At 43.0% G+C, this 19,153-nt stretch overlaps 1 protein-coding gene across 1 annotated transcript in view; it reads right to left on the reverse strand.

Moving 5' to 3' along the window:
- LOC112573499 (cGMP-dependent protein kinase 1-like) overlaps positions 1–4,084 on the reverse strand; it is a 117,179-nt gene extending 113,095 nt beyond the window's left edge. Inside the window, 2 exon segments of the mRNA XM_025253943.1 lie at positions 3,812–3,948; positions 3,950–4,084. Coding sequence (XP_025109728.1) covers positions 3,812–3,948; positions 3,950–4,084 — 272 coding nt within the window.
- Between the last annotated feature and the right edge of the window lie 15,069 nt (positions 4,085–19,153).

Genomic DNA, 19,153 nt, shown 5'->3' on the forward strand with positions numbered 1-19,153 from the left:
TTCTTATCTACATCTTTTATTTAGTTCCTGTTATTTATTATTTCCAGACATACATATTTTTGACGTGGTAAGAAATAAACTTTTCACACAAAAGCCACTGAACTTTAATACAACTCTTTAATAATAACGCAGTAAATAAATATTAATTTAAAAAAAATGACGGACAATTAAGATTTATGTATTATACGTGTATCACTCATAGTCGATGTTGGAATTATAAAATGAATGACTGACTCTTATCTGTTGCTTACTCATATTTCGCAACTCAGAAGGGAGTCCCAATGCACGTAGGAGAAAAGATGAAAGCTGCACAAGGGAAGACAATCTAGATGGCGCTAGTAGCGTCTGAACTGTTTACAGTCTGCGAGATGCTTTCTCTTTTTTTTTTTTGTTAAAGGCGGAGACGAGTTCGCGCACTGCCCTAATCTGCAATGTAATGCTTCACTTGGAATTGCATTTGGGCAAAAATTATCCATCAGTGGCGAACTGTCTGATAAGTAAAATGTGCGGGGTCGAATCCTGACAAACAAAAAAATAAAGCTCGAGTTGCTGGAAAGTCAACAAACACACAAGTCATTATTTTTATCCAAACAAAAAATGCGTCAGCTTTTCTTACAATTTTTTTATTTATAAAAACAGAAAGCAAGGATTGACCTAAACTAGTACATCTCATGTCAGCAGCAATTAAAAAGTTTGAACATTTGCTAATGAAACACTGTTCAATCAGCAAGCTATCATTTGTGATCTCATGTGAAGTGGCCTCTTTACTTCTTTCAAAACCAGAGGAGAGAACAGCAATTATCCAAGACTTTCATCCTATGAACCAAGCTAACTCAGACTTTCAGATTTCATGTCACTTAATAAATTAAACTTATCTAAAAATAATTTCGCACTAGGGTTAATTAAACCTCGATAATTAATACAGGGTAGAGGGGTAGATGGGTAAAAGATATTTCAAAGGATTGTTAGTATTTTCCCAAAAGAAAAAGAATGTGTCTGTATCCGAAACATTGGTATGGGACTTGCTCTCACGGAAGGACGTGTTTTGCGGATACCAAGCGACACCTGTAATTTATTATTTTTCCCCCAGTAGATTCCTCATCCTTCAGACAGCTGTTGCGTGTGCGTGCAAATCACTTTCTTCAGCTTTCGTTTCCTCATCTCTTAAGAGCAATACTTCAGGCGCCAACTCTCATCTGTCTCCCCCTTTTCCCTGTGTTTCTTCCTCCATACCCCTGCTGTCCTCCTTCCTTCTCCACTGTTCCTCTTCTCCCTGCCTTCCTGCTGACGCTGTCGTTTCTGCTGTCACGTGACATGCGTTCTGGGAGTTATACAATGTCTGCTGGTTTGTATGTGTTTGTTATTGTTTTTGTTACCAGTCTGCATACTGCCCCATCCCATTTCCTCGGGAAGTGCGCTGAATCCATTCTAGCACTTTTATTTAGCATCAGATTACGGTGGGGCGCCACCAGTAAAACTATTTCAAGCGCAGCATCACCACAAGCACATTGCCCGGGTGCGATCGTTTTAAGATGTAGCTGGAAATTGTTTTGAGACCAACATCACCAACAACACGCACACAAACACAGACAGAAATGCATGACTAGGTCGGCATACAACCTCACATGAAACACTTTATATCTCTAACACACACACACAAATAGAGAGGAGAGGAAGGAGAAGAAGGAATAGGTGTTTTACACCGACTAAGCAACTAAGGCTATATCACAGAAACATCCTATAGGCAGAGAAAGAAGAGATTGAACCCAGGACAGTCACGCCACCACGTTGCGCCACCGGACCGCAAGAGAGAGAGACGGGGGAAGGGATGAAAGGAAAAAAAAACTTGTGCTCTGTCGATGTAACATCAAATAATGAGGCTCTGACTGAATGATGAACGCATGTGCAGCTCCCCAGCCCTGTGGCTAGCATGGCATCTACACACAGCTGCAGGCGCACATCATGGTGTGTCTATCAAATGTCATGGAGCAGTGCAAAATCGATGTTTCTCCTCCTCCCACCTCTTCTTACTCTCCCATCAATTTGTAGATACGCACGCGCACGAGTACACACACACTTCTTACTCTCGCTAGTTATATAAACATACATAGATACAAGCATAAGTGTATAACCCTATGTCATGCTGACCCAGGGAACTCAGGGACGTGATCTAACATTACACATCTTAAATGAGCGTGAGCAATAGGCAATGAGATAGCAGCATTAAATAGGCGGACATATGAGTGTATGGAAGTGCAGAATGTATGAAAGTGAACAACATCTAGAGGAGAGGAAAAGGGGAATATAGAAAGTGTGATAGTCGGGAAACAGCAGACTTTACATGGACGACCAAAACATTGCTTACAACAGAACAAAAACAAAAAAAAACAACAAAAAAAAAAAAACAAAAAAACAAAAAACAGAAATGAAACAAGACGATTAGACCAAGAAGCAAAGAAGCAAACGGATGAATAAAAAGTGAGGAAGAATAAGATAAGACCACCTCAGAGTGCCCCTCACGCTCTCCTGTCGCTCTATTTACACCATGTTGCGCCTTTTATTGTGGGAGGCGGGGAGGTGGGGTGTACAACTGCCGGGTATTCTTAGATGAGCAGGCCAAGAAAAGCCGCTACATTGTTACACACAGACAGGAATAGCTCTCCACATTGAAGTGGGGCCCCGTCAGCCCGAGACCTCAAGTGCCTTCTGGTACACAAGCGAGGCTTCCTGTTTGGTCGCTCGTGAATCGTCCTGGTATTACTTACTGGCCTTCTTGACGCTCACCCCCACCACCACCACCACTACCACCACCACCACCATCACCACCACCACCCAAAACCGCCACCACCCAGACCACAGCAGCGCCCTCTGCAGCTGTATGATCAGCGGACCACTTACCAACCTACAGCAGGGTTTACTCTCCGCTGTACAAATGCCTCTTCGACTTCACCCCTTTCTCCTCCCCCTTTTTGCCTCGCGGTGCCCTTGAGGTTAACAACAACCCCTCAACCCTCCCTTGCCCTGAGTGTTGCAGTGTAGACAGGGTCTGTAGGGGGGTAGGAGTGGGGCGAGGGGGGAACTCAAGGACGCTGTGGGCAAGGTTCACGATTTCTCACGTCGAAGCTAATGACAGAGTGTGCGACCTCATGGGCAGTGATTTGGGCTAAACTTTTTTTCAATCATCCTTGCGAAAAAACAGTGTGCCATCGACTCGGCATGATAGAAAGCAAAAAAAAAAACAAACAAAAAAAAACCAACCAACAAAAAACAAAAACAAACAAACAACAACAACAACAAAACAACCCGACTCAATCCAGCTAAATACTTTGCTGATTAGTTGGTGGATGACTTACACTAACTTAACTGCACACATTCCACAGTGGAACACACAGTGTCTGAGTCATGGCACGCATTGGGGTGATCAACATGTAACACGATAAACAGAATATTTTACTCAAGCATTCGCCAAATTTAAAAACTGTAGCGGATGTGAACAGACCGAAAATATATGTTTCAAGAGAGCGACATCCAGCCGTGCATGTGATAAGACTACCGAAAATAAAACAATACAAATAATGAGGCTAAAAATAGAAAGGATAAAATTTGAGGAGTATTTAAAGTAAGGTCGAGGAGATAACCTGTTGAAAGGATTTTTGTTTACATTAGATACATGAAGTGAGACAAGTGTATGCACACAACGCACACAAGCAGCACAATCTGACCTTTTTGGACCATTTTGGACTTCTATAAACACATACATATATATTTACTCACCCCACACACACAAGCACAAAACAAACAACTGTCTTACCTTTCGGACTTGGCATACTGTCGGAACTTCTGTCCCGACATCTCCTGCAGAGACCTCATGGCCTGGGGCTCGGCACTGATGCCCTGAGCTCGCTGCTTGCGGGGTCCGGTGATCATCGGTGTCTGTGTCTGTGGCAAGGACGGACTTGAACTTGTCCAGCTTGCTGACCAGCTGCTGGATGACCTCCTCCTTCTCCTCCACCAGCCGCTGCAGCTCTCGGATCTTCTCGTCCTTGGCGTGCAGCAGCTTCTCCATCTCCTGAAGACTTCCCATGTTGCTCAGCGCGATGTCGTCGAGCTGGGATGCAAAATACTGGAAGGTTCTAAATTTCCAAATTGAAGTCTTCAGCTCAAACTCAAACAGATTGCTTTTCTCTTTGTTAATCGTTCCCTATAGGTGCAGCCGACAAGAGTCATCTGAAGGATGAGAGGCAGAAGGACAAGGTTGGAGGTGTCGCTGTGACATTCCTGACACATCATGTGTTCGATGAAGCACACTGTTGGTGATGTCAACAGCGAGAATCACTCATCACAGCGAAGTACGGACCTGACACACACGAGGGAATCACATCAACGGGCATTTCCTCTGGACATGTACCGTCCTCAGAATCCCTACAGAGTGCACATATTCACAAAGGGAAGCCAAACCAGCAACAGCAACCGGACGAATTTCTTGAAAGAAAAACAACTCCAGCGATCTCCGAGGTTCCTCTCCGACTGTTATTACAGCAGCCTTGTTGACGATGGTATCACCAGGCAAGAAGAGGAGGAGAATTCATCGGCTGGTCATTCAATCTTTCCCCCCAAGTCTTACTTATTCGCGCAACAGGTGGTCGTAGATGTTACGTTGGTGAAGTTATCTCCCGGGGCTGGAATTGTTGTCAGAGGCCAAAAGACCGCTGGCTTCCAGGCTCCACCCGTCCAGCAGCATCTGTGAGGATCAGAAAAAACGATGGATACAGTGTTACGAGCTTGCGCAGACCCCTTCTCCTCCTCAAGTCACCTCAACACCTTTACTCCTTCCCTCCCTCCTTCATTTCGAGCAGTTGACAGTTAGATAACTGCACAGCTGACACAACACCAATTTCTTTGCGGTGTGTTTTGCAGTAAAAGATGAGTTTAAGAGATTTTAAATAATCGGTTGAATTTTGTTGTTGTTGTTGTTTCTGGCGATACGTTACAAACGATAGATTCTCTCAAGTAAATATTTCGCAGACGATGCACCAGAGGTCGTTAACTGACTGCTCTGGAGATATTTGTGCGAACAATATCCAGAAAACACACACGTGTCACGTGTATTTATATATACACACGTGTTACTCAGAGCAGCGTGGTAAGCAAACCAAGATCTGTTTTCTGTTATTGCTACCAGTCGTCAAGTGCCTCAGCAGAACTAGAGGGAAACATCAAAACAACCGACAGCAAAAAAAAACAAAACAAAACACACACACACAGAACAAAAAACATAACAAACGCCTCCTAGTGTTATGTTACGAGGAGGTGAGTCTTCCACTGCGCCAGTGCCATCAGTTCAGTAGATTATTGCTGCTGAGGATGCGCTCTGTCAAGACATCTATCGATTTGAGTTTGGCAAAATACACCACTCTCCTCCCTCTGACTCCTCAAGGCTTACAGATTGTCAGTCATTCCTGTTGGCGAAGAACCAGGAATGTAAGTCAGTCAGTCAAGAAAAAGAATAGACAGAACAAAGAAGAGACAACAAGGAAGAGACGAACAGGACAAGGTAGAGACAGGCAGAACAAGGACGAGACGCGGATGGGAGAGAAGAGACAATATGTAAAGAAAAAATAACAGACGAACAAACAGACAGAAGGTATTCTCTCCCGAAGTACATAAGAAACAGAATGAGTCCCGTTACCTACCTGCTATTTTTAGCGCCGCCTGGTGGAGAGAACACGCCAGACACACTTAGTAACACGTCCAGCGGTTGCACCTCTAAAGTTTCTCTCCCCGCCCTCCCCACCTCAACCCTCCCCTGCCCCTCACTGAGGTGAACTGATAAGAGAAACATTGTAATCTACCTCCAGGTCCTCGCACTGCACTGATACCGGGCACAGCGGACATTTTTGCTTACAAAACCCCGAGGGATCTCACCCCCCAGCAAGCGTCTGGTCAGAACACCCTAACAAACAATGTTGTTCTTTCTCGGGGGTTGTAATCCGGGTATCGGACGGGATAGAAAGGTAAACAAGTCACTCATGTCTGTAATTCAGGTTGGCTACTTTCTAACTTGATATTTATTTGAATCCGATATCTCAGACGTGCACTGTTCCGTTGTACACCTCACATGGATACCTTGGTGGTTGACTTCTACATTTATGTGTAACTGAAACATTACAGACGACAAGAACGATGAGGGAGGCGAAGAAGTGCAAAGAACATGAATGAAGTTAGTTTTTTAATTTTATTGTTAAAGTGAGAAACAAATGTACATTTATCCTAATTCTCATTGCAGTTTTATCGCACGCTAAAAAAATAGATGGTGTGGAATTATTAAATACCAGGGGAAACCAATCTTGAAACAAACATTCATCATGTGAACCCGAAAATCTAAGTATGCAACCGCACTAATGGATTTCCGCTTGCGCGCGCACATCGGAAATGCCGCTTTCTCGCTGAACAGGCGTTTGGTTTGAACCTCTAGTTGGCCGTTATTGATTTGTTTCTTAATAAACTGGGGCTGGGAGGTCGTCGGTTTGTGCCGATGCTGATAACGACATGGTAAAGGTGAGAGTCCGCCATCGATTAGGTAGATTGTGTGGAAAGACTGGAGAAACCGAGCGCGAGGCATCTACGAGCATCTTCTGAGGTTTTCATCAAACATGGAGTCTTCCGGTTTCCGGTGTAATTGCCTAAAAATGTCTGCAGGCTTCAACAGTTTCTCAGCTCAAAACAAAACAAAACAAAACAAAACAAAAACAAAACATTTAGTATTCGAGTCTCAATTATCAATACATTAATGATGCTCGTCTGAAATGTTTAACAGTGTTTACAATAGGTAATTTATCTCACTATGATAAATGTCTGATAGTAAATGAGGATGTGATTGACATGTCATTGATACTATTTTTAATTAAGGTTTAATTTATAATTAGTGAAATAAAAACACTGTTTTTAGAGATGATGATTAACTTACTTGGTGAAACCTTTTTCGTCAACTGCATTTATTCTAATATGCTCTATATGTGAACAAATATAAAAACTATAAAAGCCAGCATGCTGTATCATAGTGTTTGTGCATGTGTTCACGCGTGTGTACACTTATCAATCGCAAGAGAGAAAGAAGAAAGCAGGATAAATAACAGACAACACAGACGGCTCAGAAATATGGCGGTGGTTGACGGAAACTGTTATGTCATTTCGTTTCTCCCGATGTCAACATACATCAGTGTACATCTTGACGCAGACGCAGTAAGCCAGGCGAGCACGGTGAAGGCTCGGACTCGCCACAAACGAAAAACGCGATTTATTTTTCCACTACAGCCCTCTTTTTTCCTGTCTTCCGTGTGACCTATACGACAAACTTTCCCCAAAAAGGTTTGGCAAACCTTTGACTTTCGTTTGCTGTGTCTTTGCTGTTTTACAACCATTTTTAAAATTTGCAAGTCGGCTTTGAGTTTTTTCCCCACTATCAATGTTTGGACAAGTTATCGTGGATGTCTTTTTTTTAATGAATGTTCGGTTTATCAAAATAAGTGTGTTGATATAAAATGTTAGCCGTCGGAAGCGATGTCTGCGTTTGTGGCGCCATAAAGATTTAGAAAATAGTATAAAAATAAGAAAAATCATGCTCGTCTGTCGTTAAAGTACTGAGTGCTGATACTAAGAGATAGTCGTTGGACTATGTGTGGTCTAGTCATTAATCACAAGATGGAGTCATTCAAAGAATGAAGGTTTAAAGTACCGGCTGACGTGTCCAGTTTGTAATACTTACATCAGCATGATTCACCAACAAATGTACAATCATAGGACGAGATTCGTGCAGCCTACAATATAATTAAATACTTCTGCTGTAAACACGGATTTCTCTCGTCTTGCAACGGTTTTATCACTGAAACATTGCGATCATAACTGGAATTATCATAAATTATTCGCTCTCTTGTCTACGAGGACAACCACAACAAAAGAGGTCGGTTAGAAGTGTTGACAAAAACAGTGTGAATCAAACGAAAAGCAAACAAAATGAAACAGTTCTTGCAAATATTAGCATATGAACTTAACGATAAGACTACATTGACCTTTATTTATAATGTTCCATTTTTTTCACATCTTGGTCTGATCCACCATCTTTTCCGTTGTTGCTTTATTTCATAGCTTAAATATATATCGTAATTAAGTCCCAAAAATCAGTTGGCAAGGCAGTTTGACAAACCGATGTTTCTTATTTTTAAAAAGCAGTTTGCCAAGTCTTTTTGTATCTGTTGTGTGTCTGAGCCTTAAATAACTCGTTCTGAAAAAAAAATGGCCACAGAGGAAGCGAAGAGGGGAAATAAATCTAATTATCTTTTTCCGGTTGTGATCATGAATCAGCGTCGTAAATACCTACAATCACCGACTTCTGCCTACAGTGTATCTCCAGTCAAGAGCGGGAACTCCTGCGTGAGATCACACACCATCTGCACTCACCAGGATATTAGTGTTCCACATACCACTCCTTACATCAATTACTCGGAAAACACAATTGCTTTATACGCTTCTTTTCTTTACTTTTATTTTTCTTCGGTTTTTTAAGTACAAACTATGCTTTACTGTTCTCTCTCTCCTCTCATCCTCAACCCCATCTTTCCATTTTTTCCTGTCCTGGTCTTTGATGAATTACCCTTCCCATTGTGTCAGCTCCCGAATGTCCAGAACCACCACAAAGAACATTAAAGCTTTCACACCTTTGACAAGACGGAGGCCGCTTACGTCACTCTTACAAAAATCCTCCCATTTTACTTGTTTAGCTTCCTGCTCCTACCTTCACTCCTTTCTTCTTGATAAAACGCACACACACACATTACCAGCACATTCTGTTAGCAATGTTTCATGCAAATGTTAACATATTTTACTGCTCTTCCCCTCAAACAATGTTAACCCTCTACTCGACCTGCTTTCAAACGGACGCACGTCTGTCGCAAGCTATAAATAAAACGCTGTATACAAACATTTCTTCCTCCTGTCTTCATAGCAGCAACAGTGATGGTGGTGAAGTCAGGGTGAATACGGTGGGGTAGATGTAGTGGCGGTACTTTCCCACAAATTTCTTTTTTTCTATGAAAGCTCTGGCAATGAGAGTGAATTAAGCTCACCCGTCCTCGGACAAAGCGACCATGATTACATTTGGACTATCTCTTCACAAATTAACACTCGTTCGTTCGCTCGCATTCTCCAGGGCTTTGGCATGAACTGTTTGTTTTCCTGAGGCCATTACAGGCTGGCTGCAGTATATTGCAGGTACGACCGAACTATCAACCATTCATTGCCCAGTCCACCAGGTTGTTGTATGAAAGCTTTGTGCCACGTAAGTGCTCTAAGTATATTCCCATCCGTCATGATCTGCAGACCTGTAACAGCCTCCGACAAACCGGGCTTCTATCACCGACTCAGATAAATCATCACTCGTGACCTGTCTAGTCCGATGATACATACTGGACCCAGGGATGTACTTTTAGGCATTTCAAGTGTTTCTCTCATTCGATCACCCATCTCTTTCTCTCTCAGCCAGAGATGTGTAAGAACACAAATACTGAGATCCAACCAAACTAAAGAATCAATCCTCCAACTACCCTTCCCCCAACACACACACCCCTCCCCATTCACTTCAACATTTACCAGAGCATACAGATTTCTCTCTTTAGAGGACTTTTTTAGGACATTATACTGCAAACCACTCACCGCTTCATCCACCCAAACATCTACTAATATATTTTTCGATATCAAAGAAATCTACGAATAGTGAGGCATTCATCTCCAAATATACAAGTGCATATTATAAAGAATATAAAGTTCAGGATGGTGTGCATAAATCAACCAAGAAATATTTTCATTATTATTACATACAGTGGCTGGTATGAAATAGCAGTCTACTTAAATAAATACATAAATAAAAAGGGTCAGGGTCAATTGAGTGACCTCGTAGTCATTGACTTCATGACAAAGCTCGCACGTGTGTTTTTCTCAATGTCAGAGAGCATTGCCCGATACTTGTCTATAATTTGAGACCCATAACTGCATACTTGCAATAGTATACCCCAAACTCTATACTTACATCCGACATTAACTAGCGACTATTGTAAACTAGATACGAAGTTGATGCTAACATCATCGAAAATGGCGTTCCGCTCGAGATGATGCCAAATGTCAATTCCGGAATATTTTAGAATTATGTATATGAGGATGTTAAAACCATTCTCCTGACAGGGACAACAGAGAGGGAAAGGTAGTCTTGACAGCCAGAACAATGTCCAGTTTATCACGGATGTGAGATACCAAAACAACGCACAAAGCTTTGTCGGGGGATGTAAGATTAATTTACTGCCGCTGTGACAATAAGCGGATAAAGTATTGTTGACTGACAAACACCACAACAATGCTTCAGACACACACACTTCCACCGAGCATTGTCAATTAATTCGGAACATTTCAAAATCCATTGAAATCTCGATTTTCATTGACCTCAGTTATCGTCGATTTCCGTTTTTGTCGATTTTTTTCCCTGCGAAAAATGTGTTTGGTTTTCGTCTGCGTGACCACGTGACCTGGCTGCTAATTTTGCGAAAACAAAGGGCGACTCACCCGCTCCCCTGCTCACTGTTGTCTTGTTTATCGTTGTCTAGCCAAGCAATTGCTTTTGTCCTTTGTTACTGATTGATAGTGTTAATACTACAATGACATGTAAGTGATTACTGCCTATACAGTATTCTGTGATGTGTTTATTTTGAGTTTTTCAGTTTCAAAATTCACGTTAGAGAAAATCACATGTACTCAAATCTCATTGTTAAGTGTTTCCTGATCCTAGTACCAAGAGAACAAGAAGGGAAGTGACCCCAGATAGCACCTTGATACGTAAGGTCCTTATGGAGTGGGATTCCCCTTCCAAACACGTATCTGTCTCTCTCTCTCCTCCTCGCTGTCTTACATGCACCAAGAAGACTCTTCAGAAAAAATAAATGCCACATTAAATATTCATTCATTCTTCAGATTAGTTTTTTATACTAATCTTCTATTCATATCATATTTTTTTAATTAAACACTACTTTTATTCTCTATAAAATGCGCTCAGTATCATCTTGAAGTGTCTACAACGACTTAATTAGGATTTACATGGATTTATATGGAAATAATTGCCTCGGCTCCTTCGTCGGTTTCGGATTTCGACTATTGTTTGGAAAGGATTATGGACGAAAACCGAGGTTTAACTGTATAGGTATGCACTTTTAAAGTTAGGGTATGTGACGGACGCCTGTAACTGTGTATGTGTAGCAGTGAACACGACTTAAGGAGGGACGGGTAGCGGAACTGAGTGTTCACTGGAACTCAGGATTATGTGTGAACTACATGGTGACGTGGCTGAAGGAAATAAACGCTTTCAGGAACTACCTCGGGTGGACGTGGACCAGCAGAGAAGACCAGAGTCACCCTGACCCCTGACCCCCTTAACCCTCTATTGGCTTGTTGCTGAGGTTTACCACAGGAAGTTAAAGTGTTGTCCTCGTCAGCTGTCAGATGCCGTGGATGACCAGAAGTAGAAACCTTTGTCTCTGTCAGCTAGGAGTAGTAGCGGTGGAGCACCTTTCCCTGGCCGAAGGGGTTATTCAGTACAAGACGATAACTTGTCTTCAAGAGAGATGATTCCAGGAGTATATACATGTATATGTGTGGTTGTGTGGTGTGTGGATATATTCTATGACTCCACAAACTGATTAGGGTTACTTCAAAACGTAAGTCTCCATTAATTTTTTCGTGCTGACAGTATTTAGACCTAGTTCCGAAAAGTAAAATCACTAGGGTGAGTTTTCACATTTGTGACATTTTGTCTCTTTTGAAAAAAACTGGAGACCTGTTTGATGGAAGGAGTGCGCGATGAAGCACAAATTTAAGAGACGAATGAGAGGAGAGATTGTATGGTGTTTATATTTTTTGTTATTTTGAAATATCTTGTGGCCCGTCCTACCCACAACCATCAACAAAGAGACTCACGATAACACAGGAGTCGGCCAGTGACAGGTCTTTGTAAATACATGAAGTGCAGGAACACGCGTGGACTCGGTGTTTGCATGTGTGCGATGTTGTGTTCGTGACAAGATGCAATCACGAAGCCCAACTGACACGTGTATAGGAGACCAGAAGAGATATAATTACAAATAATCGACAAAGGACAAGATGGCGCACTGGGGGGTACATGGAGTGGAGGATCTAGTGTCACGACTGAACGCGCTATCTTCAACACCGGAGATAGTAACATAGCAAAAACTAACAGACAAGACCTGTAAGCTTGGTCTCAGTTCTGGGTTAGAATGATAGAGCAGAGGTTAAACAGAACCATTAATAAAATGCAAGGTTTTTACAAATCATCAGTGACAATGTTTCAGACGCTCTCTCTGTCACCAGTACAGTGATGATCGGAATGTCGTGGGTTCAAATTCCCTCTCTCTCTCTTCATATGCTACCTGTTTACAGGGCCGGTGACTCAGCCATTTTCATAATTAAATCCTTACATGCTGACTCAGCGTAAACCACTAATTTTAAAAAAATCTGGCTCATTTAAAATCGTTTGGGTTTCAATACTCTCAGACAAAGTTATCAACCTCTGGCAGACAGAGTACATCGACAGTGATTTTGATCCCTGAAAGAAACTGATTTCTTTATTACTAAATTACTAATTATTGATAATGTGGTTTTCTTACGTTTCTGCACATTTAGTGAACAATACAAAGGCTGTACAGATGCACAAACTCAGAGATAGAACTTCGGTCAAGGACCGAGCGTTTCACTGGCTAGGGTCGAGTTGGGAGATTTGAAATGCTCGTTCTTCCGGTTAATGATTGTGATCGTGCATTCCTGCCCACGTTTCGTTACCGGATACGACAGTCCTGCTATCAAGTAAAGGACACAGCAACTATGAAGTGAACGTTAGCATGAACAGACAGCCGGGATCCAAACTTGACCTCTTCAACCCTGGTGCTCGACGTTGGCCATGTTCTCAGAAGGCGATCAACACAACGAAGATTTGACAAGTGTTTACATAAATTAGAGGATTGGCATTTGAATGTTATTCGTGTTTGGTTACAGGAAGCGAGGTCCAATGACTAAGAGAAGAAATGAGTAGTTCTTCGTATCGTAACATAAGTAGTCAGGTATTTAAGTATAGCAAAAGTTTGCAACAATTCCTCTGTCAGCCAACTTTGTGAAAGTTAGTGTGGTTGCCGTGCTGACACAGTTGCTTTCTTTCTGATCACTTTATAAGTCATGAATGCAATTAATTATTTGTTAAATAAATAAACATAAACTGGAAAAATGAATCATGCTTACTGCTTCGGAGTCATACCGGCTAAAAGTCCGACATAATCACGCGAGGTCTGATGTGACACCATTCACTTTACTTATCCACAGTTGAGCTGACATTAGGAAGTGAGGTCGACATCGATTAACAGTGCAGCCTGCAAGGTCCTGACCTTACCTTGACCCCACAAATGTGTCAGGAGGCATAATAAACGTGTACTCGTTCTGCCGACAGGCTCTCACAATAGTCTGAACTATTAGCACCAATACATCCTATATGTATATCCGGTATGTGTGTGTGAAAGACCATATTCAGCTTCACAATCATAAAGACATTGTAAAAACAATTGCATGCACACACGCACACTAACGCAGAGACACACGTGTACATTTATGTGCACTGATATGGCGCTGAATAACTGTTTGATGTATCCGAAAGTTATTGGTCGAGTTGGAAACCTGATGCGAGTCCGTTATACCGGCCTGACTGGTCCCCCGCTCATCTAACCTCCCTCCTCAGCTCTCAACTCGATCGTTACATGTCTCGCTCTCATCAGCCGCTAACCTAGTGGCTGGGGGGCAATCAGTGAGACCTACAGCGAAGCTACCCAGTCCCTCCCACTGCTTAGCTCCAAACACGGGGAGTGTTCTGCAGCGATCTGCTCTTCCCACCCGACTACCCCCCACACATCCCCACTAACATCCGACAGAAAGCTGCAAAACCCCTCCCGTACCATTTTAGGCGATGTTAGTCATGAGGTAATAGATCGGAAAACGGGAGGAACTCCGGAAAAGAAAGTAGTTGATGAGAAGGAGGGACTTACCGCAAAGCAGGTGAGGATTAGACCACAGCTGTGCAGACAGACGAATGTAATCCAAACAGGAATGTCCAGCGTGATCAAGAATGAAACTAGAAACACAGGGTCACTCACAACTGACTTCCTACGTCAGCACGGAGAAAATGTTGGGGGGAAGGATGGAAGGATGAATAACTCCCGAGGAGGTCGTCTTCCGTCCCGCGAGTGACGCACAGACAATAAAGCGAGCGCCAGTGTCAAGTTGAGTAATGAATCGTTCTCCGTCTACTATATGTATGCACGACCTACATGTCCCACGTTGTTTAGAATCTTCTTTTTCTCTTGCAGAACCAGCCGCCGAGTAGTTTTGGCAACGGAGGATACCTCAAGCCGGACCAGCTGGCTAGCTACTTCATGGTTGAGTGATCACGGGGTGGGTGGGGGAAGAGATGGCGCCGCCAAGAGCGGGGAGGGGAAGGGGAGGGAGAGACTGGTGATGGTGGTGGTGGTAGTATCCTCAACTTCCTTTTCCTTCAACGATGCAGCGAAGCCTGGCGATGTGCTGTGAAGGAAGTCGGTCGGTGTACTGCACGCTACGCTTGGAAGAGAATCATGGAGGGCGTCGGAGGTGTTCAGGCCATGCCCGTGCATCGGCTTGTTCTCGTTCACTGCATGGCGTGAAGGTCCTGTCTTCTTCCTCTTGATGTAAGCAGGTCTGGCAAACTTTTTCGTTTCTCCGCCCGCTGATACAAAGGTGCCGGCTACTGGAGCGGCGCAGGCCACGCGTACGACCGTGCGTGTGCGTGTGTGTGTGTGCGCGCGCGCTCGCCTGCAGTGCAGCTGCCCTACTGCGCCTCACGCCGAGCTGTGAGTACAACAGTCATGTGACGCCACGAACCCAAGGGAGATAGCTATTGTGAGGCGCCACCATGCAGTCAAGAAATGTGTGAGGGTAGGGTGGTCGTGGTGGTGGTGGTGGTGGTGGAGGTCGTGGGTGGGGGTGAGATAAGGAGAGGGGCGAGTGATAGATAACAGCGAGGTTACGATGAGAGCTGTTATCGCAGGAAAAAGGAAAAGTTAGCGATCTACAGAAACGAGAAAGTGAGAAAAAAATGTGAGTACTGACATGCAAGTGAGTGGATATACGTGTATCTATTGATGTATGTTGGAAATCTTTGTCAGTATAGTTATATATGTGTGTGGCGAGAGAGAGAAAGGAGGACAATACACACACATAACAAGAGCATGTTACTTGGCTTACATTACACTTAATGACTATAAATCGGATGTACTTTTTTTTCTCGTGGAAGAATAAACTAATAAGACAGATGAAGAAACAGCTGAGGATGTAGTGAAGATTAGAGATTCACCTCCTTCGTTGCTTCACCTGATACGTATTACAGTCACGCAAATCATCTTTGTCATCGCCAGGCAGGAGAGAAAATAGCTATTTATAGGTTTTTCATGCATAGATAAAGAAACATCAACATTTAATAGATTAATAGACGATGCGAGACGGTTTGTACAACTAGGTGACGGGGGCATAGTTGGACAAGCTGTATGCTAAGGTCAGCTAACAACAACAACAACTGCACATTAGCAGTGAGTTTAGCAGACAGTTTAGCAGACTGCTAGTGGGGGGCGTGTGCATCCAATTAACACGACTGTGACCCTGGCTCCAGGACACAGTAACCTTTGACTGGCGAGGAGCGCGCCTTGTGCGCCTCGAACACAAAGGGGATCTTGTGAGAGAAAACATTTCTGTCTCGAGAATTTATGTACGACTCTATTGTAGATGCTAGACAGGTAGACATTGTACTAGCAGCTAGCACACAGGGCAGGTGCTCACAATCTTTCCTCCGCCTGCTCTGAGTGCATTTGAGTCTTTGTGTGTGGGAGTATACACGTATATATATATACGTATGTGTGATAGTGTCTGAATGTGTGCATATTTGTTTGCTTGTTTATCTATGCACGACTGTGTAAAAGTAAGGAACAAAGAATATATAGAGAGAGAGACAGAGAGAGTGCTTCGATTTTTTTTGAAAATAATCTTTCCTAATATCACAAATCTGTTGCCTTATAAATGCTTTGTTGAGCTCGCTTGACGCCATCAGTCATCTGTCACACAAGAAAACCCAGTTAAAATGTAAAGGGAGCGGATCGCCTTGTAGTTGGAGTAACGGCGTATGAACTCGACAGAGTCGCAGTCTAGCGGATCGATACCCGCAGAATCCTTTCTCCAGTCGTGGAGTAGGTACCTGACTTATTAAAGAGCTTCCATCGACGTGCATAGAGGGGAAAGCAGCGAGGTACCACCTTCATTAAAAACTTACCCTATGAGAATTCCAGTACTTCTCTCCCCTTCGCTGGAAGGTCACATGACTTCCTTTCCCTTTATCCTTTACGTTAAAAAAAAAGAAAAAAAATAGACAAGTATGCGGTGACTCAAGCTTTTTCCACTTGAAATGGATTCAGAGCAAGGAGATGGATTCAATAGCCGTTTGAGGTCGGACGGTGAAGATTTGCCTTTTGATCCTCACGGATGTACATACGTCACTCACCTGAAAGACGTGCGCTACGTCAGGTAGTTCGTCACCTTCAGACATCTATTGACTTTTCACCTGAGACCCGACGGGTGGGCCATGCTCGCCGTGATGTCGATCAACTTTGTCACACCTGTTGAGAATTTTTTTTTTTTTTTTTACTGATAGAGAACTGCGGATTGGTCAGTGAACTAAAACCTCATATCACAAACAGATTATACTCGGTACAGGGATACTCACAGGCATCAATGGCGTCGTGTAAAGCCATCGACCTGCTCAGGCTGTGGAAGAACAGGTAAAAAGCAAAATAAAATTAGAAGCAGGCCAGAAGTCGTTGAAAATTATCAATTGGTAGACACAATAAAGACATACATACCATATCAGTCCATGAGTTCTCGATGACTGGAGATGTGACTATATGAAGGTGATAAAAGTTACTGAAACAGCAAATCTGTTATAATTATGTATGTATGAATATAAATTACCTTGATACTGAGGACAGCTACACAAAATCCTCTTCTCTGCCGATCTTCACCTTTGGCATTGCTGCTACACTTCTGCACTTGATGGACATTGGAGACCATTATAAGGCAGCTTGGACACTCCTCTACGCCATTTCGCACCGACCTTTCCGATCTTGTACCAACCTTTCCGATCTTTTACACAGATCATATGGCAGCTGAACGGAATGTTTTGTAAAATGTATCTGTTTACAAGTAGACAAGTTCACTCCTGTACCCTTGATACCACAGGTCAAGCTGGTGATGAAGCTATGTTCCATTTGAATGATTGTTGGGCAGATGATTGGAAAGAGCATTATGTCTTCTTTGGCAGTTTGCGGGGGAGGCTGTGACCTCTGCATGTGATCAAAGAACTAGAATCGCTAATCAGTCTTGTTCAATTAGACTGGAATGGATCATGTTAGACACGCAAGTGTCAAGTTCTACTTTAAAACTTAAATTGTGGTTATACATTAGCTGAATTTGTAAAATAAGATTTTCCTTTGCCCCAGGAATACTTCAGTTAACTTCTTATAATTATTGTTCTCATTGACGTCATCTTGAAAGTAAAACTTAAAATATGACTAGATGAATGGGGAAAGATGTCCTCAGATACAGATCGCGACAGTTGAAGGTGTCCTTTCATTAGCATTTTCGATGATATCACATTTCTGCCATTCTCGGCATCAGGAAACAGGGAAGTTTTTTTAATAGCTGGAAACAAAACAAAAAAAAACTTTCTCTTTATGTGCAGGTTGACTTGGATTAAAAACGACAAAATGCAGACTTTCAGGTGCTAGCTAGCAGTCAGCTAAGGCCGAACACAAAAGATTTGCCGCGGGCTATGTTGTATTATGCATGTATTAGCTCCACTATGACTTACTTTCCTTTCCTCTGGAATGAATCACCACAAACTTGTATCACTGGACTGCTTGCAGACGATTTTTCGAGTTAACTACTGAAACGAGGCTGGTGTATACAATACTTCCGGTTTAGTCCCATTCCTTGTTTAGGCTCGCCGAGACTAACAACGGAGAACTTCGCAAGAGGCTAAGCGTCTGTCTCGGCAGACAGACAGCAGTCCACCTACACACGTCCGTTGTAGCACCTCATTCCCCAGGACGATTCTTGTGTTTATCTTAGTGCCTGAATGCTAGTCAGCAATGCAACAGGCCTCGTCACGTGTTTTCTCCGCTTCTGAGTGAGCATAATGCACTTTTTCTTCTATCTGTTCCTCTCTCATCTTTTTTTTTCTCTCTCTCTTCTTTCTTTAATTATTGTCTTCTTGTTTCACTTTGCTATCTATAACAGCTGTCACTTCATCCGCCACGCGCATGTTTCTACAGGTGTTTCTACAGGTGTGGCTACAGTCGGGTGTTTGACATGGGCGGGTGCTGGTGAAGAAACTGCGAGAAGAGCGATGAGTGTGGATGGGTCACGCGCTTGCGTGTACGAATGATGGCATGCCCAAGTTTATTATTGTGATTATTAAATAATGATCCGAGGGAAGTCCTGTGTTTGTTGCCCCACGAAGCATCGTGTGAGCCTTTTCTTGCCATGATTATTGTTGGCGATATCTTAATATTAACATGCATAACCGAAACAAAATACTGTTTAACTTTGACCTCTTTGCAACATTCTGTCCGGACCCGATGGACAAATGTCAAATTGGTAAGAGTAGGAGGCATGGTAAGTACTAGCTGTGAATTATGCTGACACATCTGCTTTGCTCCCATTAAGCGCCATCTTGGGTCAAAAGGAGCAGCAGCAGTACTAGGTGTTATCGCCTCCGGCAACGATGACTGAGGACAGACTCTCACCTTCATAAAAACGTCAGATGTCAGAAGCTTCCGGTTTCGCTTGAGTGACGGCAGAGCCTGTGAACATCACGTGACCTGCAGTCAGACACCACAGCCTCTTTCTGAGGAGCGCACGGTTTGCTGGTCGCAGCTGAAAGGCGAGAAACAACGCAAGCTAAGCTTTGCTTATAAGGCTA

Source organism: Pomacea canaliculata, linkage group LG1 (assembly GCF_003073045.1).
Source record: "Pomacea canaliculata isolate SZHN2017 linkage group LG1, ASM307304v1, whole genome shotgun sequence".
In the NCBI taxonomy this organism is placed as follows: domain Eukaryota; kingdom Metazoa; phylum Mollusca; class Gastropoda; order Architaenioglossa; family Ampullariidae; genus Pomacea; species Pomacea canaliculata.